At 39.3% G+C, this 24,055-nt stretch overlaps 3 protein-coding genes across 8 annotated transcripts in view; all 3 read left to right on the top strand.

The window, feature by feature from the left end:
• LOC135104859 (6-phosphogluconate dehydrogenase, decarboxylating-like) overlaps positions 1–1,749 on the top strand; it is a 39,141-nt gene extending 37,392 nt beyond the window's left edge. For all 3 annotated transcript variants that reach the window (XM_064012556.1, XM_064012557.1, XM_064012555.1), the window contains one exon: positions 519–1,749. In XM_064012556.1, coding sequence (XP_063868626.1) covers positions 519–638 — 120 coding nt within the window. In that variant the 3' untranslated portion in view covers positions 639–1,749. The remainder of the gene's footprint in view (positions 1–518) is intronic.
• Positions 1,750–4,964: 3,215 nt separating this feature from the next.
• On the top strand, positions 4,965–19,474 carry LOC135104856 (nuclear pore complex protein DDB_G0274915-like). The gene is made up of 6 exons (XM_064012552.1): positions 4,965–5,124; positions 13,006–13,242; positions 13,511–14,233; positions 15,110–15,241; positions 15,450–15,608; positions 15,927–19,474. Exons 1-6 carry the CDS (start codon positions 5,119–5,121, stop codon positions 17,424–17,426), a joined length of 2,757 nt encoding a protein of 918 aa, XP_063868622.1. The 5' UTR covers positions 4,965–5,118; the 3' UTR covers positions 17,427–19,474.
• A 1,096-nt stretch (positions 19,475–20,570) lies between these two features.
• Positions 20,571–24,055, top strand: part of LOC135104861 (uncharacterized) — a 13,614-nt gene continuing 10,129 nt past the window's right edge. Inside the window, exons 1-4 of one of the 4 annotated variants that reach the window (XM_064012561.1) lie at positions 20,571–21,126; positions 22,113–22,327; positions 22,657–22,756; positions 23,486–23,662. In XM_064012561.1, coding sequence (XP_063868631.1) covers positions 21,085–21,126; positions 22,113–22,327; positions 22,657–22,756; positions 23,486–23,662 — 534 coding nt within the window. In that variant the 5' untranslated portion in view covers positions 20,571–21,084. The other 3 variants (XR_010270572.1, XR_010270573.1, XR_010270574.1) reach the window with 3 other exon arrangements.

Raw genomic sequence — 24,055 nt, forward strand, 5'->3', positions numbered from 1 at the left:
AGTTTGAACAGGTAGAAGTGGAGCTTGTTAGGATGAGAAGGGGATCAAGAAAGGGTGTTGTGTGTGGCTAAGGGTTTATAGGGTTAGTTAGTCAGGAGATAAAACTTGGATGATCAGAAGTTAGATGTATGGTAAATGGAAGGAATAGATAGAAATTAGAGACAGATTTACAGATTTATGTGAGAGTATGCAATGCCATTTACTTTTACTACAAACTGACAGCTTGTGACATATTTGTATTTGAAACCAGACAGTATTCCAGTGTTTCTTATGACTTGGGACTAATCTGGTATCAGACACAGATATTTAAAGAAACCCTTGCTCTTTCATCCTCTGATTAATTCATACCTGAAATCAGACAACAGAACCTCACAAGTACATCACAAGTAAACCCAGTGACAAGTCTACAGGTGAACTCTTCAACCTCACACTCATAACCTATGCTAGTCAGTAAGATTGAGATGTAGCCATGACACCAAATCCTCACTTCCCCCATCTCCTTTCCTCCCCACCCACAGGCCCAGAGAGATTACTTCGGGGCTCACACCTATGAACTGGCTGCTTCCCCTGGCAAGTTCCACCACACTAACTGGACCGGCACAGGAGGGGATGTGTCCGCCACCACCTACGATGCCTAGAGGAGCAGCTGGGCAATCTTTCAATAGCCTCTCCCTTTTTTTGCTCTCTCTCTCTCTCTCTCTCTCTCTCTCTCTCTCTCTCTCTCTCTCTCTCTCTCTCTCTCTCTCTCTCTCTCTCTCTCTCTCTCTCTCTCTCTCTCTCTCTCTCTCTCTCTCTCTCTCTCTCTCTCTCTCTCTCTCTCTCTCTCTCTCTCTCTCTCTCTCTCTCTCTCTCTCTCTCTCTCTCTCTCTCTCTCTCTCTCTCTCTCTCTCTCTCTCTCTCTCTCTCTCTCTCTACCATAACACTTATCACACCTGCAACATCTACACCCCCCTCAGCACTCCAACACATGTGAGACTAAGCAAGACTGTGTTCCATTAAGAAAAAATCAATAATTAACGCTGATTAAACTAGGTCCACTTTCATCCTATTTTGACAACTGTTTAGATTTTGCCTTAGTGTGGCCTTATACTAATCCAGCAACATACATTTCTAGAGCTGGTGTTACTACAAAGTTCTCTGGATTCAAACTTCACCCATGCTCTTAAAATTCTCTCACAAACAACTATCAGTACCACTATGCAAGCACTTGGATAACATAAAGTCAGCCTCATGGAGCTTCTGTTACCCCGAGGTGGCAAACAGACTCTCCACAACAGTAAGGTGCTGGCCAGACCCTCACTCTGGTAACACTGCCCCATAGTGCCTCAAGTGGGGACTGGCAAGGTGCAAGTTAAGCCTTCCCCCAAAGACTTCTGTTTCCTTGAATTGAACCTTACATACCCCTTGCCCTCTTTACATAACAAAGTGCTAGGGGAGGAACTGTAGGTAGTATGAATCCCAGTAGGTGTTTGAAAAAGAAATATTGAGGGTGTTATGTGTTAAGGTGGTAAAGGAAATGATCTGGTGTGTGTGTTGTGTTAGCATCGGGGGTACTGTTGTAAATAACACCTGTTGTATTCTAGACTACCACTGGAAATATGATATTAGTGACAATAGGGACCTCCAGTAACACACACACACACACACACACACACACACACACACACACACACACACACACACACACACACACACACACACACACACACACACACACACACACACACACACACAAAGAGAAGACCAAAATACATCCCATTTCCCTTCTTCTTCCCTTTTTCCAAATCACTAAAACATTCTTGCAAAATATTGTATAAAAAAAGAGCAAAATCACATATAAAAGTAATCAAACATTCCATACTTCAAGTGATAATATTTGGATATGAGAAGTGAAGGTGTGTATGATACTATGTGTGTGTTGTTGTATAGGTGTTCATGATAATCACTTGACAAAAAGCTCTCAGACCTGCCCTCCCTTTCCCTGCTCTTTACAACCCACAATAAAACCATGCCTCCTCCTTGCTATCCACCAGTCCATATTACAGCACCCATACTCATCTTTTCCCCTTCCTTTTTTCCCCCTACATCTTCCTCTAAGTCACCTACTGCCTTCTTACATTGCCTCAACAATTAAAGCTATCAACATCCTCTCCTTTTCACCTTGCCTCTCTCTCTCTCTCTCTCTCTCTCTCTCTCTCTCTCTCTCTCTCTCTCTCTCTCTCTCTCTCTCTCTCTCTCTCTCTCTCTCTCTCTCTCTCTCTCTCTCTCTCTCTCTCTCTCTCTCTCTCTCTCTCTCTCTCTCTCTCTCTCTCTCTCTCTCTCTCTCTCTCTCTCTCTCTCTGTTTTTTCATCTCCATATTTTCTTTCCTGTCTCACACTCATGTACTCCCATCCTCAGTGTCCTATTCCGGTTTTAGTGAAGGAAACTTGTGTATCACACAATCTGATTCAAATGAAGGAAAAAATTATCAGTGAATTATGTATAGGGAGATTTATTTATTTGTACACTTTTAAGCCTGAAATGGGTAAGAAAATGCTTGGTAAATCAGTTAAATAATAACTTCCCAATTGTTCTCTTTATATAATGAGCTTGGAGTGGAAATAATAATAGGTCAGTGAATATTTTTTTATTTATTTAATTTTTATTTTATTTTATTTTATTTTTTTTATTATTTATTTTTATTTTATTTTTTTATTTTTTTTTTCAACTGAAATGAAAGCAGACCAGTGAAATGATTTAGCTTTCTGGACACTGTAGGCAAGTCTTCTGAGTGTGTTCATGCAGTGAATAGTTTGCCCTATTGAGTATTGTGTTGCATCATAATAGTAGATAGTCTCTTCAAAGCCCCACCCTCCCTCCCTCCCTCCCGTTTGAGAGCTGTTACATGTATTATTTGACTAAGAGCTGAAGCGGTGTGTTGTCGTTTGTATTAGTACGTATTTGGTATATAGTATAATGTGAGAATGTATGTTATCAAGAGTATAGTTGAAATAAAGTTTATAGCCTTAATCTCTCTTGATGTGTGTGTGTTCATGGTCACTACAGAAAGGAAAATAGTAATTTTGCTTTTGATACATCTCAGAACACAGAGAGCAGGGAGAGGAAAACGCTCTTCTCCTTATGTCCACATACAGTACACAGTCACCGTGTAATAGTAACGACACAGGCAGGCACAGGGACGGCAGGCACTCGCACCGTCACAGTCGGTCACACGCAAACTCTTACTCGCAAGGACTCGATTAATTTTCCCATGTCTCCTTCCTCACACGTCACGTTGCGGTCTCGATACACACTGTGTCCCTCAGTGCTGTTACTGCAGTGCTGTGCCACAGAGTGTCTCACACCCTGCCTCCCATGTCATCACCTCTGCCAGGCGACACTTTACTAGTACACCTATTCTAGCTTGTAAGATATAAGTACGAGTCTTGCAGATTATTAATATTGGTAAGGATAATATAATTGCTACTTATACTATACATGAACTCACACTCACAAAACTACAATTAAATGGTACCGTATACCAATTATTCTATGGTTAGCTAACCCTCACACACACACACATGCATGAACACCCTCATGATCCCAGAGGTCAACCGACAGGCTTATGTCAGCTCTCCTTCCATTAGCTCTGTGGATAACGGCACCAGTCTCTGAACAACGACCGACACAACGCCGCTAACTGGAACGCCCACACATGTGCCCATATACTCACATGTACTCGTTTGAGGCTACCTCAGGCTCATTCACAAAACATGGTCATTTGCTTGCCTGTAAGGCTGCTACATACACGCGTTCGTAACATTATATATATATATATATATATATATATATATATATATATATATATATATATATATATATATATATATATATATATATATATATATATATATATATATATATAATACTGATTTATGTCTGTATGAGAGAGAGAGAGAGAGAGAGAGAGAGATTATGCGTATCCTGTCTAATATCCGGGCAGAGAGATTGAGTGTGGTACCAAGCAGAAACCGACAATTAATGTGGCATATTTATTTATTTATTTATTTATTCATTCAAGCTGCATTGTTTCACGGGCAGTATTCTGAAAAGATCACAGCTCAGCTCATGTTTTTTTTTTTTCCCCCGACTGGTGATGTAAAATCCTTGCTCAACTAGATGTATATTGCTAGGACCATAGGAAACATCTTTGAAAACCCCCAAGAACTCCCACTACACTGGTAACTGAGACGCGGATGCCAAAACGTTTATGAATAGGAATTTACACATTTTTAAGGATTTTTTTTTTTTTTTAATGGTTCTGGTGACAGATCAGCAAGATTTCTACATTGACAGGAGACATTTAACACTTGAGAATCCGACAAATAATTTTTGGCCTTTGAAAATAGACGTAGTGAGAACAATTATAACGTTTCTGGATGCATCTCTCTCTCTCTCTCTCTCTCTCTCTCTCTCTCTCTCTCTCTCTCTCTCTCTGGTATTGCAGGATCATGTCACCTGAGTCACCTTGAATTTATGTCAACACGTTACGCCACCATAAACTTGGACATTGGAGTAACCATTATAAGAACCATTCAGTGTTTGTATCCACCACCACCACCACCAGCTGCCGAAGAATATGCACATACGCATTATCATCCTTTTATCATCATCATCAGTCGCCTCTTGACCTTAATTCTCGCCTCAATACATATCGCTCGAGGATGTGATATGATACGGTATGATAATGGTACGTAGTGGGACACGTTTTCTACTTGTATCGGCAGGACCAAGGCAAAACATCGGTGCCGTGTACTTCCATAATACAAAATACAAAAAATACAAACGGCCTTACACATACACGCAGAGAGAGTAGGCACAGTGCCAATGATATGCATATTATACAGACTACGTGAAGTTGGAAGGATGAAAGGTTAAAGTTATGTTGAGTTGGTAATTACGTATGAATGTATATAATGTTCACTGGCAACGAGACCCGAGAGAGTTGTGGGAGGCGTTAGCAACTTGGCATAACAATCAACAGGAACTACTAGTAGTACGAGGCGAGGGAGAGGAGTGAGAGTGAAGGACAGACAGAAGGAAGTGTTGGGAAAAGCACCTTATCTCCTGTTCGCACAATGGTGGTAAAGTACAGAGCAATGTTTGTTGTTACAGTGAGAGGTGTGAAGGAAGTGATATTTATCATAACGCTATTTAATTTTCCAGTCGATACTTTAACCCTACGTGCGTACAGCTTACTGACTGATTCCCTAATGTCTAAACATCAGTAACAGCAATAATAATAACGACGATAATCGAGTGTTTAACATTGAATTACACAATTAAATTGTCAATAAAACTCTCTCTCTCTCTCTCTCTCTCTCTCTCTCTCTCTCTCTCTCTCTCTCTCTCTCTCTCTCTCTCTCTCTCTCTCAAGTCTTGACTAGAGGCCGTGGTGGGGAAGCCAGGTGGTAGTGGTGGTGGTGGTTGGCCTTGAGTGGAGGGGTGCATGTACTTGCGTGCGTGGCGTTGTAAGGCGGCAGGTTGAGACGAGTGTGGTTACGTTTAAAATATTGGTAACGCACATATTGTATAGGTTTGTACAAGGCATTGTATTGTTTCGAGGCATGAGGCATTCCATCTAATAATCCATATAATAATTTTTAATGTAACGTAATGTAAATGAGCAACAGGGACGTATTGAGGACCTTGAAACGTTGAGGGTTTGGCAGCAGGCTGCCCAGCACAAAATGCCGAAGTGGGGTGGAGACGAGAAAAGCGCGGAGTTTTTAGGGTAATTCTGAGGCCTCTCTGACATACTTTAGAGACAATTTATGTGTTATTGTATTTAGCAGTAACACTGAAAATGTGTCACAATAAAACTTTCAAGATCATGATCAAATTATGATAGCATACATATTTAAGCACCTAGGACTGTATTACAATATCACAGGCAGTACCACAAGCTAGCTACACACGAGACGGAACAGTGCAAGCTTAAGTCTTCTCCCTTATGTAACACCGAGGTATACACACACACACACACACACACACACTAATTAATCAGGACTCGGTTTTCACTTTTGAGTGGCGCACTAGGTAATCAAAAGCGGCAGTGACACTACTTTTTCCAACAGGAAGATTATGTAGTTAATATTAATGACAGCCACAAGTTAAGTATGAAGAAAAATAATTGTTCACACTCCACCGACAATTTTTTTTTTTCTTTTTGCGTAACTGATGACCACAGGTTTTTGTCAACAGGGAAATATCAATAAAAAGACCTTGAAATTCGCTAAATAATAACAGAATTTTTTGGAAATAGGAAAAATGACAGTCCCTCGTTCCACTTCGAACATTTCCCATCATGACAGGATACATAACTACCATATATATATATATATATATATATATATATATATATATATATATATATATATATATATATATATATATATATATATATATATATATATATATATATATATATATATATATATATATATATTTTTTTTTTTTTATTTTTTTTATTTTTATTTTTTTTTTTTTAAGGAGTTAGTGTGTCTTGTGGGACAAAAACGTTTGAGAACCACTATGACTTCCTGCTAGTTGTCTAAAGACCCCTCTGCTTCACCAACCCAAGCCAACAGAATGTAAAGGAAGCGGCATTCTCCCTTCCTGACTCCTCTGCAGTCACATCAACAACAGGAAGTAACTGTTCCTCTGCCTCGTCTTGCCCAGCAGTCTGCAGCTCATTGCTTTGGTCCCACACCTCCCTCCTCTTTTTTTATTTATTTATTTATTTATTTATTTATTTAATTTTTTTTTTTTTGTATACGTTTATACCATATTCTCAGCCTCAGGTCTTGCTTCTTAATATGAAATAAATAAATAAATAAATAAGCCCTTTCATGTGCGTGATACGCACCTTCGCTGGCAGTCTGGCACCACTGACTGATGGCCGACTGACGAGTGTCGAGTGCCGAGTGGCCGTGAATACGTGAAAGGAACGTGATCCGGACGGGATCAAATTGTATGATATCCGTATGAAATCTATCAAATCAAAATTCCAGTTAACAATTCAACAAGAATTAACATTTTGTATCGGCCTGGCTGGGGCTGTTCTTAATATATATATACAGGATGTCCCCAAAAATTTGACATAATTTGAGACATCCATGTCGGAGCGGCTACATGGTCAAGAGAAATGAAACTTAATAGGTTTAATTTTGAACATAAGCCTTATTTTACAAAGATTCCAACAAAAATCTGTGAAATGGTAACTTTGTAATGTTTCAAAGTTATTACAAATGTTCAGTGTGTGCGCCGCTTGTGACGCGGCACACATCAAGTCGGTATTCGAGTTCCTGCCACACTCGCTGCAGCATGCATTGTCCAGAGTCTTAGTGATTCTCTCCTTGAGTTCCTCTGCACATGTAGGAAGTGGTGGGACATGGACCAGTCCCTTTATATAACTTCAAAGAAAGAAATCGCAAGATGTCAAGTCAGGTGACCGTGAGGGCCATTTCAGTAGCACGTTGTTTTTATCACCAGCACGTCCGATCCATCTTCCTGGCAAATTCTCTTTGGGATATGATCGCACTGTATCAGTGTGGTGGAGGCCCATCCTGTTGAAAAAGGAATTGGTCAAACTTATTTGCCTAAAGTTCGTCAAGTAGCTAGTTCTGAAGCATCTCCAGATAGTCATCGCCGATCATGTTTCCTTCGAAGAAAATGGGCCATGCACACGGTTCTTGAGATGGCGCAGAACACACTCACTTTTGGTGAGTCCCTTTCGTGTTCACTTCTGGCATGTGGATTTTCTTCATCACAAATGTAAGCATTTTGCTTGTTCACTTTGCCATTCGTATGAAATGTTGCCTCATCGCTGAAAACAAGACGATTTTCATAATTCAGTCGTCATCTTGAAGTTTCTCTTGCATATCTTCACAGAACATTTTACGCCTTTGCTTGTCACCCGGCTTTAAAGCCTGCACAAACTGAAGCTTGTAGGGGATCACTAGCAACCTTTTTCTTATGACATGCCAAACAGTTGTGACTTTGGGATCCGGGTTTCCAGGCTTGCTCTTCGCACAAATTTTGGACTCTGACTAAACGTTTCCCGAACTTGGTTCACTATCTCTTTTGAAACTGGTGGCCGTCCAGATCCTTCTTTTCGACACAAACAGCCTTCCTCTTGAAACCTCTTATGCCACGTCCAAATCTGCTTCCCTGTTGGCGCTTGTTTATGAAATTTTGTAACAAATTCACGTTGTGCATTCACATTTGACTGCGTTTCGGCGTACTTAAGCACACAAAACGGCTTTTCTATTGCAGTAAACGGCATGTCTAATCCTGAAAAAAGAAACATACGAGTACGAAAGAATAAACTTTAAAAATGTATTGAATTCTAGACATACTGCTAAAATTTTAGACAACTTAGACGAAACTTGTTCATGATATTAGGCGATGATGTCAGTTTTTTTGGGGGACATCATATATATATATATATATATATATATATATATATATATATATATATATATATATATATATATATATATATATATATATATATATATATATATATATATATATATATATATATATATATATATATATATATATATATATATATATATATATATATATATATATTCATCCCTTTCTCTGATAAACTCTGGAAGTCCCTGCCTGCTTCTGTATTTCCACCTTCCTATGACTTGAATTCCTTCAAGAGGGAGGTTTCAAGACACTTATTCATCAATTTTCGACCACTGCTTTGACACTTTTATGGGACTGACATTTCAGTGGGCATTTTTTTTTTTTTATTAGATTTTTGTTGCCCTTGGCCAGTGTCTTTCTACATAAAAAAAAAAAATATATATATATATATATATATATATATATATATATATATATATATATATATATATATATATATATATATATATATATATATATATATATATATATATATAATGTAGGAGGGACACTGGCCAAGGGCAGCAAAAATCCAATAAAAAAAAAAAAAAAGCCCACTGAGATGCCAGTCCCATAAAAGGGTCCTAAGCGGTAGTCAAAAATTGAAGGATAAGTGTCTTGAAACCTCCCTTTTGAAGGAATTCAAGTCATAGGAAGGTGGAAATACAGAAGCAGGCAGGGAGTTCCAGAGTTTACCAGAGAAAGGGATGAATGATTGAGAATACTGGTTAACTCTTGCATTAGAGAGGTGGACAGAATAGGGGTAAGAGAAAGAAGAAAGTCTTGTGCAGCGAGGCCGCGGGAGGAGGGGAGGCATGCAGTTAGCAAGATTAGAAGAGCAGGTAGTATGAAAATAGCGGTAGAAGATAGCTAGAGATGCAACATTGCGGTGATGAGAAAAAGGCTGAAGACAGTCAGTTGGAAGGGAGGAGCTGATGAGACGAAAAGCTCTTGATTCCACCCTGTCTAGAAGAGCGGTATGAGTGGAATCCCCCCTAGACATGTGAAGCATACTCCATACATGGACGGATAAGGCCCTTGTACAGAGTTAGCAGCTGTGGGGGAGGGGATGAGAAAAACTGGCGGAGACGTCTCAGAACGCCTAACTTCATAGAAGCTGTTTTAGCTTGAGATGAGATGTGAAGTTTCCAGTTCAGTGTAGAAGAGGAGGACAGTTGAGTGTCATTGAAGAAGAGGGGATAGTTGTCTGGAAGGTTGTGTCGAGTTGATAGGTGGAGGAATCGAGTTCTTGAGGCATTGAACAATACCAAGTTTGCTCTGCCCCAGTCAGAAATTTTTAGAGAGATCAGAAGTCAGGCGTTCTGTGGCTTCCCTGCGTGAACTGTTTACTTCCTGAAGGGTTGGACGTCTGTGCAGAGACGTGGAAAAGTGCAGGGTGGTATCATCAGCGTAGGAGTGGATAGGGCAAGAAGTTTGGTTTAAAAGATCATTGATGAATAATACGAAGAGAGTGGATGACAGGACAGAACCCTGAGGAACAACACTTTTAATAGACTTAGGAGAAGAACAGTGACCGTCTACCACAGCAGCAATAGAACGGTCAGAAAGGAAACTTGAAATGAAGTTACAGAGAGAAGGATAGAAGCCGTAGAAGGGTAGTTTGGAAATCAAAGCTTTGTGTCAGACTCTGTCAATAGCTTTTGATATGTCCAAGGCAACAGCAAAAGTTTCACCAAAATCTCTAAAAGAGGATGACCAAGACTCAGTAAGGAAAGCCAGAAGATCACCAGTAGAGCGGCCTTGACGGAACCCATACTGGCGATCAGATAGAAGGTTGTGAAGTGATAGATATTAAAGAATCTTCCTGTTGAGGATAGATTCAAAAACTTTAGATAGGTAGGAAATTAAAGCAATAGGACGGTAGTTTGAGGGATTGGAACGGTCACCCTTTTTAGGAACAGGCTGAATGTAGGCAAACTTCCAGCAAGGAGAGGTAGATGTTGACAGACAGAGCTGAAAGAGTTTGACTAGGCAAGTTGCACGCACGGAGGCACAGTTTCGGAGAACAATAGGAGGGACCCCATCAGGTCCATAAGCCTTCCAAGGGTTTAGGCCAGCAAGGGCATGGAAAACATCATTGCGAAAAATTTTAATGGGCAACATGAAGTTGTCAGAGAGTGGAGAAGGAGGAACAAGCCCAGAATCGTCCAAGGTAGAGTTTTTAGCAAAGTTTTGAGCGAAGAGTTCAGCTTTAGAAATAGATGAGATAGCAGTGGTGCCATCTGGTTGAAATAAAGGAGGGAAAGAAGAAGAAGCAAAGTTATTGGAGATATTTTTGGCTAGATGCCAGAAGTCACGAGGGGAGTTTTATATATATATATATATATATATATATATATATATATATATATATATATATATATATATATATATATATATATATATATATATATATATATATATATATATATATAATTGAGATCCGGAGCTATTCATGAAACAATTCTGCCGCAGGTGACCAATATCAATATTCTACGTAGTATAATTCACCTCTAAAACTTTGTTGCTATTATTATGCTTGACGTTATTTTATCAGTAAAACTACTTTATTCCACTCTGCCTTAATCTAATCTAAGTGGACAGTATCACTATTGCCGTACTGATTCAAATATTATACTGCAAATGTGAATAGTATATAGTTACTAATATATGGAAATTTCGAAACTCATTGCTCTCTCCTTTAGATCTTTTATCTTGATTTTATACTGGTAGGGTGTGTGCACAAGAATGAGTGAGGCTAGCTTCGGTAGTAATTATAAATGTATTATTTACAGTAGTCATTTCGGGAAGTTAGCAGTGCAACTGCGTAAATAAGAGCCTCATAGATAAGAATTGCGGTGGATGTGAAGAGGCGCTGTGTAACAATAGAAGAAAAAAAAAAAAAAAAGAGAGGACTCTGGGATTAGGCAAACCTTCAGGTCGTGACATTATAATATATTAGCAGATCTTCAGATGTAGGAAGGTTTGGTCGCAGACTGCAGCATGGCAGGCTGCGTCGCTGCGTCAGGCTGTGAATGAGTAGGTAATGTGCGGATGACACACTGGCAAGCAGACAGGCAGCCGCGTGGTGTGCATCAGTGTGGAGCGGCTTGAAAGTCTGTTTTCCTTGAGCCGAGTGGTGTGTGTCTGCACTTAGCAGCCATCCATCGTGCACGTGACCCTGCTCATGAGGACACAGGAAAGGCGATGGCCGGTGTCCTGACACTGACAATACTGGCCAAATAAACGTGTGTGTGTGTGTGTGTGTGTGTGTGTGTGTGTGTGTGTTATGCACTCTTCCGTCCCCCCTACTAACCTTCCCACCCCATTTCATAAGTACAGTCATACCTCGTGATTCGAACGCCCTTCAGTTCGAACAGCTTCCAATTCCACCAGGACTGGCGAATAAGTTTGTCCTTCAATTCGACCGCGGTCCTCCAATTCGAACATAAACGCCGGTTTAGGCGACGCCATCAGTCAAGCAACTACTATCATCCACATAAGATAATGATATTTAATTTAAAAGTTTGTTATATATTGGTTACAATGGTATTTTGCGTAAAATTGTAAGGTCGTTGATTTTATATATGACATAGAGGACGATTTTTTTTTTTTTTTTTTTTTTTTTTTTTTTTTTTTTTTTTGGCGGGGGGTGGATGATTCAAGTGCCGTCTTATACGACGAAATATACAGTACTTCATGTTTTCTGTTATATATATATATATATATATATATATATATATATATATATATATATATATATATATATATATATATATATATATATATATATATATATATATATATATATATATTTTTTTTTTTTTTTCTTCTTCTTCTTCTTCTTCTTCTTCTTCTTCTTCTTCTTCTTCTTCTTCTTCTTCTATAATTTAAGTTATTTTAATTCAATGTTAAGGGAACATTAATCATTTAAAAAAAAAATAAATAATAATAATAATAATAATAATAATAATAATAATAATAATAATAATAATAATAATAATAATGGAGATATTGGGACCTGGAATGGATTAATTCTGTTTACTTTAATTTGAATGGGATAAATTGCTTCCCATTTCAAACATTCCCAATTCGAACAACCCAAAAGATCCAATTAAGTTTGAATCACGAGGTACCACTGTATGACATATGTATTGTGTGTGTGTGTGTGTGTGTGTGTGTGTGTGTGTGTGTGTGTGTGTGTGTGTGTGTGTGTGTGTGTAAACATTTGTTTGTTACTTTTAATGGTTAAAGAAATCATCCTGTTAAAATATAAATATTTTAAATGAAGGATGAAAACTGCCTGAAACGGCTTTATGATGATGGTAATAAAGGAATTTATTATGACATTATCATGAGGGATTACTGGCTTTATAATTCAGTTATAAATAAACCTTAGTCATGTTTCTAAATGCAATCAACAAGGGGGGGATTGAATTACAAATCAGTGAAAGAAGCCACAAGGCCACATCAAGAATATGCTGCTTATTTTATAAAATCATGTAGTCATACTTTGTGTTGTATGCTTTCTCTATTGTCAGTGTTATGGCTTGCCCTCTGGATCAGACATAGTCTCCTCAGCAGCAGATTTCACCCACCAGCAGAATGATCCTTATCAAGAAGAACTGCAGGAGGAGGAGGAGGAGGAGGAAAAGGAGGAACCACAGGAGAATGAGTCACAGCTTAGTTCTTCTGAGGAGGATGAGCTGGAGGAGGAAGAGTTACAGCAGCAGCCTCAGGCCACACCCATCACCAGCCCACAATCAAACAGGGAACCGGTGAGCATGAGTCCTTGCTGTGCTCTGCTGTATGAGCCAGGTCACCAGGATGGGACAAAGAAGTAGAGCACCAGCACCTATTAGTAAATGAATGTTCTTTCTTAGTGCACAAAAAGTCAACAGCACACAGCATTAAATGTATTGCAGTATGTGCTGTGATAATCTTGTGCTATAATGTTGCTACTCCTTCACTGGACACTTTCATTATCTGTGATTTAGTCATTGAAGGAAACTGATTCCTTTTTAACAATGATTTGTCTTCCAACAGTTGCCAGAAGAGTGCACCATGTGCCTTTGTGTCTACGAGGAGCAAGAGCGGCAGCCCCGGTCACTCCCCTGTGGCCATACCTTTTGCTCACAGTGCATAGCTTCCCTTCTGCTGAAGGAGAGCCACCTCTCTTGCCCCAACTGTCTCACTGACCATTTTGCTATAAGTGAATATAATTTCCCAGTGAATTATGCCTTGAACAACATGATTGTAAGATTTAGGGCACTGCAGATTAAAGAAAACTGTTCAATCACTGCAAAAACCACTGAAGTCGTGACAGAAGAGTCCAATCAGAATAGAGGAGTAGGTCTAAGCAGGAGATTGCAGTCTATAGTCAATGAGCAGAAGGAGAGTATGGACAGCCTTAGATTAGTCTTGAAGCTGGAGCTTTACCAGCTTGAGCTGTATCGTGGCAAGTTGTCACACTCATTAAATAAACATGACCTCCTGCTAAAGGAGTTAGACAAGATGAGACAATGGCACCAAGATGCTATGAAGCTGCTGAAGGAGGAGGATCAGAGGGTGGAGGCTTTCATGGAAGAGGGAGAGGAGGATGAAAACAAGCTGAGTGCTGCACAAGTCCAGCTAGACAGTGTCACCTCATCCCAGAAAATTTACCCTGTTATTGACAGTGCTGATCACAGTGCTATGGAGGCTGAGGAGTGGCTGCAAAAGAGCAAGCAGAAATTTCCCAGTAGTGCAGTCTACAGCACCTCCAGCAGAGTAAGTCAGAAACCAATTGTGTTTGTTTTGGAGGGTTATCTGCTTACCAACACTTTTCTAAGGCATGTACCAGTAACATACATTTTAAAGATAATGGACTCTAATACTCATTATGGAGTTAATATTATCATTTACTCTAACATTTTTAAAAATTCATAATACTTAGTGAATACTGTATCATTGCCTAAGATGGTCAGAAGCATCTGCACAGCTGACCCTTTTAATCAAAGATGTGCCATGTGTATTGTGATGCAGTATGATGGATATCAATTGCAATAATTCTGTAATAATTGAATTTGGTATCTGAAATGTATTTCCCTTTTAAACATAAATACATTTGTATGGACACATAATTATTCACAATCAACTGGAAAGTGTTCAGTATTAACAGGGATGTTAATGTTCATGTACATCCTCATATCATTCTTATGGGTTGTTATGTAGCTCTCACTATCCCTACCATGATGGCTGCACAGACTGATAACCCTTCATCCAGGATTCATAATTCCAAACATGATTAAGTCCTGATATTATGTGTAATCTGTTTATATTTTCATGCAGTATGAACTATCAGTATGGAATAAACCAGTACAGAAATATATCATGATTGATATTATCATATGTAGTATCAGTTGTCAGAACATTATCAGAATGTTTGATGATGTTTTTTTAATTTAGAATAATTGTGATATTTTGGACTTTCAACAGTTTTTCCTGAGCATAACTTTGATTTAAGCAGAGATGTGTGTGCATGTCTATTCCAAAATTCAGAAGATTCCAGAATACTTCTAGCTGTGAGCATTGTGGATAAAAGGCTCTCATTCTTTTGTGAGGATACAAGTCACTCAGAGTAATACAATATGTGTGATGGTGCAGGTGCTGGAGGGCTCTGAGGCAGCCCTGCGGGTGGCCATGCAGGCTGAGGATACAGCTGAGTCCTTCACTCCAGGACACTCAAGCTCTACCATCATGGAGGTGGTGAAGAAAATTGATGCAAGATCAACTGAGGCAAGTGTTTTTATTAGACACATTCATAGAATGTGGAGGAATGCTGGTCTGATCCTCATTCTTTGTTATTAAGTCAGTCCTTGTACTATTCTTCTGTAGCACACAAGGAGCATGTTTTTCCAGTTAGAGCTGCTGATCCAAGTGTAAGCAGTATAGGCTTCATGACAGTGCTGTGTGTCATTAACAGTCAGCCTTCTTCCATTGGCAGTTTATGAAGCTCCACACTGAGAGAACACTGAGGAAGGTTCTGGAGGGTGTTCCAGAATCACTTGCCAAGAAAGATGAACACAACAACTCACTGCCATTCCCATTCCCAAAGACGACCAATGAAGGGGAGACATCTTCACCTGCTTCCTTCACCTTCAGGGTAGGTATCACTCCAGCACTTGGTGTATCACTATCAAACCAGGAACCTATACACACCAAGCTTTGCCTCATGTTTTACCTGTCACTGGTGGCCTAGTGGTGCCCTGTTCTCTCACATTGCTGGTACTAAACTGATACTGACCACAGAAATGTATCTTAGTGACAATGATATTTGAAACTTATTAAATGGCCTCTCTTTTTTTTTTTTTTTTTTTTTTTAAGATGAACAGTGTTTGGTGTAATGAGTAATGACGACCTTACATACATTAATTTTAGGAATGAGGAATAATATTACTAACAAGGATTACTTCTGTTTCAGTTTTCCATCAGTGATTCTAATATATTTTCATCATACAAATCTGGCGGTGCATCAGCCCTTCCAAGCTCCTCCCAAGGCTACCGTAGGAGGGTCTCTCCTCAAAAGAGAAACAGCACCTCTTTAGATGATAAGTCTTCCTCCTCCATTCTTAGCACCACCACTACCACAGCTACTACTGAGCCTTCCTCTTCCTCCTCCATCTTTGGCACCACCACCACCACCACCACCAAGTCTTCCTCTTCCATCTTTGGCACCACCACCACCACCACCAAGTCTTCCTCCTCCATCTTTGGCACCACCACCACCACCTCTGAGCCTTCCTCTTCCTCCTCCATCTTTGGCACCACCACCACCACTGAGCCTTCCTCTTCCTCCTCCATCTGTGGCACCACCACCACCACCACCTCTGAGCCTTCCTCTTCCTCCTCCATCTTTGGCACCACCACCACCACCAAGTATTCCTCCTCCATATTTGGCACCACCACCAAGTCTTCCTCCTCCATCTCTGGCACCACCACCACCACCTCTGAGCCTTCCTCTTCCTCCTCCATCTTTGGCACCACCACCACCACCACCACTGAGCCTTCCTCTTCCTCCTCCATCTGTGGCACCACCACCACCACCACCTCTGAGCCTTCCTCTTCCTCCTCCATCTTTGGCACCACCACCACCACCACCAAGTATTCCTCCTCCATATTTGGCACCACCACCAAGTCTTCCTCCTCCATCTCTGGCACCACCACCACCACCTCTGAGCCTTCCTCTTCCTCCTCCATCTTTGGCACCACCACCACCACCACCACCACTCAGCCTTCCTCTTCCTCCTCCATCTGTGGCACCACCACCAGCACCACCTCTGAGCCTTCTTCTTCCTCCTCCATCTTTGGCACCACCACCACCACCAAGTATTCCTCCTCCATATTTGGCACCACCACCAAGTCTTCCTCCTCCATCTCTGGCACCACCACCACCACCTCTGAGCCTTCCTCTTCCTCCTCCATCTTTGGCACCACCACCACCACCACCACCACTCAGCCTTCCTCTTCCTCCTCCATCTGTGGCACCACCACCAGCACCACCTCTGAGCCTTCCTCTTCCTCCTCCATCTTTGGCACCACCACCACCACCAAGTATTCCTCCTCCATATTTGGCACCACCACCAAGTCTTCCTCCTCCATCTTTGGCACCACCACCACCACCTCTGAGCCTTCTTCTTCCTCCTCCATCTTTGGCACCACCACCACCACCACCACCACTCGGCCTTCCTCTTCCTCCTCCATCTGTGGCACCACCACCAGCACCACCTCTGAGCCTTCCTCTTCCTCCTCCATCTTTGGCACCACCACCACCACCACTGAGCCTTCCTCTTCCTCTTCCATCTGTGGCACCACCATGCCTTCATTTTCTTTCTCCTTTGGCACTATCACTAAGCCTTCCTCTTCCTCCTCCATCTTTGGTACCACCACCCCCACCACCACCACCAACACCTCCTCCTCTTGACAATCACTTTCATGACCTGTCAATGTAAAAATGTAAGAATTATTCACCATAAGCAGTCAGCTCCCAACCATTCATCATGTTTCCCATGGGTGTCTCTAATCAACCAGGTCACCAATATTTTTTTAGATTAATTTAAACAGTGTATAATGTTACATTTTGTAGCCATGTTATCTCACACAATAGGTTTCCTGTTACCTGTTATTACTTCAGATGCCTAACTTCTTACTTCTGTGGAATGTTTGCAAATATGATCTTTTACAACTCTTTGATAAAAAGGAAGTAAATATGTTACCAGTGCAGTAATACCATAGTGCATATCATAACATTGCCACACAATAGCACCTTGACTTATAATTGTTGCAAAGCAGTGGCCACAGGGGGGATGCATGTGGAGCTTGGCATTGTTGATACTGAAGTAGATGAAAGTTTTTATCCCATTTTGTAATACATAGTGTATAATTTATACATATAAGAAAGTTTTTGTGATGCTTTGAGTCACTTTGTCAGCAGCAGAATGTTTTGTTTCTTATTTAAATATTTTTTTTTTTATATGTACTTCATACTGTACTAAAATAAAGTATGTGCAGTGATGAATTAATTCACAAAATCTATGTGTAGTGACAGGACAGTTAAGGCTGGCTGAAATCCAATGGGGCCTTGGTGATGGTCTTGGCCTGATTAGTAAGATGGTGGACTTGCATCTCAGTGAGTGTCCTGACAGTTGGCAGACCCCTGATAGGCTACCTTCTGCACTCATCTTTAGCCTTAATTTCTGCAATTTGACCAGTTCCCTTATGAAGCCTGGTAATTAACAGACTCCCAGTAGATCAGAGGACAAAAGAATGAGGGAAAATGTTGATTCTAGTGGAAATATGGTATGCTACTTAATTAAACACTTTAAACACTTTAAACACTTTATTATGTTTGTCTGTAATACATATAATAAGCTTAAGGTACAATTAATTGAAAGACAAACAGCCCCTTATGAAGCACAAGCTTTTTGGGCACACTTAATATCTACTTAATACTGAAATGTAAAACAACACTAAACTAAAAATCTAATTAAAGAAAATGTAAAAAATAAAAAATAGCAATAACAAAAGATTTAGGGATAAATGGCTTTGCAAGAACAGGAAAGAAAGGAGAAAAATCATAATTATACATGAGAAATAGAGAAAATTGAAGTGGAATCTGATTATAAACAAGCAAATATTAGTTTTGAGAATAATTAAACAAACAGAAATAAATATGTATATATACTAGAGGTTATAAACTATTTTAGTTACAGAGGATATGAACTATTTGGTTACAATACCAAGAAACAAAATAATTGATATTGATAAAAATTGATTGAAGTACAAGATGTGTCAGTATTGAGACAATATTCTTTTAGTTTTCTCTTAAAGATATTTACACTTCATGAATTTTTTATGTGTGACAGGGTGCTATTCCATATTTTGGGACCTTTATACATTAGAGAGTGTTGGTAGAGAGTTAAGGTATGATGGGGAATCTGTAGAGAATGCCTGTAGCATGTGGAGTGGTTATGAGTTAGGGTCAGGGTATTGTTGTTGTTGGAATTTATCAATTTGAACATGTATGATGCAATAGAGAAGTTTGATAAGTCAGAGAGTTGAAGGATTTTCATAGATTTAAAGAGTGGAGGTGTGTGTTGGAGGAAGTCACTATTTGTCATGATTCTAATAATTTTCTTGTGGAGGATGTTTAGATTTTGTAGATGACATGGGTAGGTAGTGGACCAAATTGGATTACAGTAGGTTAAGTGTTGGTATATATGGGCATAATACATGATTTTCATAATTTCCACTGGAACAAAGTTTTTTATTTTCAGCAATAGAGCTATTGATCTAGATAATTTTAGGCAAAGGTTTGATATGTGATATTTAAAGGTAAGATTATTGTCAAATGTGACTCCAAGAAATTTTGTCTTAGAAACTTGCATGATATCTTTATCTAATATGGTAAGTCTAGGTAAGGTAAGGTTTGACAATGACTACTGTACAAACAATAAACTTGATTATACATAGTGACTATCTGTTATTCATAGGTAGACATACCATTATGTATGTCTGCCTCAGTCCATCATCACTTTATTCTGGATTTAGTCACATTGAAAATACAATTTGCTATTTTTCTGCTACAAGTGAGTGCCACTTTTATCCTCTTACAAACTTCTATTAATTTTCTGAACATACATGCATAGCTGTATAGATGCCACTATTGTCTTTGTTTTACTCGAGTCTAGACAAGCAGGCTAAACTGTAAATGGCTTATGAGGGAACAAGGTGTGACTGACAGAGACATAGCAATGTATATTCAGATAGCGCTGGTAAGTCATTTGGTAGCAATTATTTATATGTCTGCTTTGAAAACTAATGCTGTGTGCTTCCTCTGAAAATTAGTAATATCATATACCTTTGGAAATTAGTGCTGTGTCTGAAAATTTCTTTGTATGTTTTCTCTGAAAATTTATTTATGTATGTCTTCTTCGAAAATTAATTTATGTATGTGAAAACTAATATGTGTCAAAATTTGTCTTCTTTGGAAATTAATGTGTCTTCTTTGAAGATTAATAATGTCATGTAGCTTTTTAAAAAATTAGTGATGTCATGTAGCTCTTGTAAATTAATAACATCATGTAAATTCTTTGAAAATTAATAATCTGCCATTGGCTGTGATTTTATTAATTCATTTATTCGATATTTCCCTGTAATTTGTGATATATTAATTCATCTCAGTTATAATTCACACGGTCTGTCTCCGTCGATGGGAAAAATTCAGGCCACTACATAACCTCCCTTGGAAAGACACGAAAACTGGCGGATCTTTATCATAGACATAATAATGAAGGGTGTGCAGCGCCTTTCATAATTATATATATATATATATATATATATATATATATATATATATATATATATATATATATATATATATATATATATATATATTTATAAATCAATAAATTTTGAAGGGTTGGGTATTGAGGGGGGCAGGGAGGAACAGTTGCCTCCTCGTGGAACTTTCCTGCTCATTACAGCGGAGGTGTATGTATAATAATAACAATAATCATAACATATAGTAATAATAATAATAATAACAACAGTGGTAATAATAATAATAATAATAATAATAATAATAATAATAATAATAATAATAATAATAATAATAATAATTAATAATAATAATCAATGGAGAATACTCTCATACCCGCGGAAGTGTGACTTCAGTATATGTATAGATGCATTAATTGTTTGATGTATGTGTAAGGATATCTTGGTGTGTGTGTGTGTGTGTGTGTGTGTGTGTCGAATGGGTTTAATTTTTCAGATACAATATATGAAGTTCTTATTAAGAAGTCTGAAGGTATATGCTAATACGTTTATTTTCCCTGTTATATAAGTTTTTTTTTTCATTTATCCATTATTCACTTTTCGTAATACTTTTGATAATTATTTTTATAACCATTTCTGATCTCAGACGAAATTTCATTATGCTTTGAATGAATTAATTATTAACTTCTTGATTACCAATAATTCTTCATTAGTTTTACACGGAAAAGGGAACTAACAAACTGCAATACGGCAGCAATAAGTAAAACTGAATAGAAATCACTCTAGTTGACGATTTCGGAGACATGGCGCAGGATGGCGATGAGGACGAGAGCAGTGGCGTGGAGGTGGGTGTCATTGTTTTGTGGGCTTAATCCTTCGATGTAACGTTGCTAGGAGTGCATAAATGACTGGATGAAACATTAGTACACCTTGCATGATGATGTAAGCTCGTGGATATCTTTATTTCATAATTAAGTCCATATGGTGAAACGCTTCGCTCTCACCACAACTATTTTCAAAGGCCACTGAGATGATAAGCCGGGGTTCTTAGAGTGTTTATCCTGTTAATAATGTAGAAATCTTGTTAATCTATCACTAGAACCATAGAAAAAAAATAAAACTAACTTCAACAAGCGGCTCTTGAAAGTAGTGGAGATATGGCGCAGAAGTGTTTCAGAATGTGGTCCTCCTCATTACAAGTGCATGGTGTCTGTCTGGCGCCCTTGTGTTGTCCACAGTGTCTTCATCCTTTTGCGTCTCCTTCATCTAGGCCTAGCCACAGCTGCCTCGTGTCTCTTCATCTCAATCTACCTTCCTCCCGGTCTTCACCTTCTCCAGTGTCTACGCGTCCTTTCCACGGTTGTCTTCCTCCATCCCCGACACGCGACTAAGCCATCTCATCCGCTGCTTTCTGTTTCATAAGATCCACACAGTTTAAAACACAGTGGTTGCTTCGAACAACACGTGTCTTCCTCTCGAGTCTCTATCTTCACCCTTCCTCTTGCTGCCTCCACATCCTCTTCACGGGACTGTCTTCCTTCATCCTCAACACTTGACCTGACATGGGAGGTATGGACAACCTTATCCTCTTCATTTAGGGACAGAATGTTTCTTAGTAAAATATGACGCCTTTTCAATCTGCGAACTACTAGATGAAGCGATCAGCTGTGAAATTCAAGAACTGCGTTAATGTAAACTTTAGGCATTGTTATTTTCAATATTATCATGACTGTCTCAACCACTACTTTTCTTTCATGAGAACTACGTTATTTAAGAGACGTGTTGGCTGCCTTGCCTGACACGTCATTAATTAATAACAGGTGTGTTTCAGCCAGACGATGTATTGATGGAGGCATACTGTGCCGTTCTTCACGGGTGGTGTTCGGCGCTGCAGGGGTTGCTGGGCCGCCAGGGTGATGTCCACCACTCCTTGCTGCTGAGTCCTGCTGTAGCTGGCCTCTGGGCGGTGTTCCTGAAGCGTAGGGAGATGGTGGGACCCATCCAGTGGCAGGAACAAACCAGGAAGAGGAGGGAAGGAAATGCTGGGTAGGTCTTGAGAGAGAGAGAGAGAGAGATTGTGTTGAAACAAAACATAGACAGGATAATATATCATGCACACACACACACACACACACACACACACACACACACACACACACACACACACACACACACACACACACACACACACACACACACACACACACACACTCCCCTCTTCCCTTGGGCACTCAGTAGAAAAGCTGAGAAATTCATTCAGTCTGCAAGGAATACACAATCATCTCTTTGGAAACTACCCATGTTCTGCGACACCAGTATGCTGCATTCATTTGTCCCGGGACATAAATATCTTTGTATTTGTGTTATCCTATAAGTGTCCAGAGGCTCATCAACATCCTGAAGAAGTCATCAGTGTCATTACCTGGAAGCCGCCTACATCATGCCACACACAGGCGCTCAGCTGCAGCAGGCAAGGTGTGTGTATGTGTGTGTGTGATTTACTTATTTGCATTCTTACAGGATTGAGTCATACTCATGGTGTTCTTTATGCCAAATTAAAGTATTTTCTTTAAATTGCTGTATGCTCATACATACTTCCTCTGATAATACAATCTACTGATCTGATGCTCTATTTGGAAAGTATGTCTGCACAGACTTATCTTCTTTAGTTGACTTTCTTACCATATCCTCCTAACATTGGGTTTTCCTGTTAGTTACACATTTGGACACTGTATTCATGCCTCCTCTTGTTTGTCTTTCCTTGAGCTTGGAAAAACCATAACTTCTGAAATAATGTCAAACTTTAAATTTTAGAGATTTTTTACTCATTTCTTTGCTGTCCTTTGTCCATTTTTTTTTTTTTTTTTTCAAATGTGGCTTCTTTGCCATTGCTACAAATTATATTCCTGTCTGGGTCCTTTAAAATATCTTAACCACTTCCTCACGTACATGTATGAAAGCTGCATATTCACTGGCAGTGCATTCCAGTTTTTCACTTTTTCATGTATTTGATCCTCCGTTGATTGTTTCTTTATCACTGTAGATAATGCATCACTTTATTACCTTACCTCTACTTCCATTCAGGTCTTGTGTCACTTCTACCAAACTGGGTCACATACCAGCATTTAACCGTATACCAAGATGTCTGATTAAAAATGTGATCCCAAAGTTTTTATACACCAATCTTTAATATTTTTTTAATAGAACACACCCACATCTGCATTCCCAAAGACCACCAACACCATAGATACAAGGAAGGGCAAGAGGTGCTTCGAAAGGGCTGCCTTGGCCTCCCATGACAAGAACTCAAGGGCTGCAGCAGGATGGCAGGCAGCCTGTGAACTACACCGTAGATCCTCTAGATTAATGGAAAGGCAACAGGTGTGTTTGTATATTCCTTGTCTTTATCACTGTACCTTATACAGTGTACATTTCAGATATCTAGATATCTCTGAATAACCTGTACTTTTATCTTCCTTTAACTTTTTTTTTCCTCCTTGTGTGTTTGTGTTTGTATTTGTTTATTTGTTTCATAAGGCTATAAATAAATATTCAGATGTTCACCTTTCACAAGCAGAGCTGACATGTGCAAGATGGACCTTGCTACCAGTCTCCAGTCTTTTTTAAAATTATTAAGAAAACTTCTTCATTATACAAACACACACATGCACATGCACACACAGGGCAATTAGATAAATTTATGGACAGGTATTTAGGTATGTAGTTTTTCTGTAGGGACTGCCATGTGTAGACCTGCTGACTTTTTGCAGTATG

The sequence above is a fragment of the Scylla paramamosain genome, chromosome 11 (assembly GCF_035594125.1).
Source record: "Scylla paramamosain isolate STU-SP2022 chromosome 11, ASM3559412v1, whole genome shotgun sequence".
Classification (NCBI taxonomy): Eukaryota; Metazoa; Arthropoda; class Malacostraca; order Decapoda; family Portunidae; genus Scylla; species Scylla paramamosain.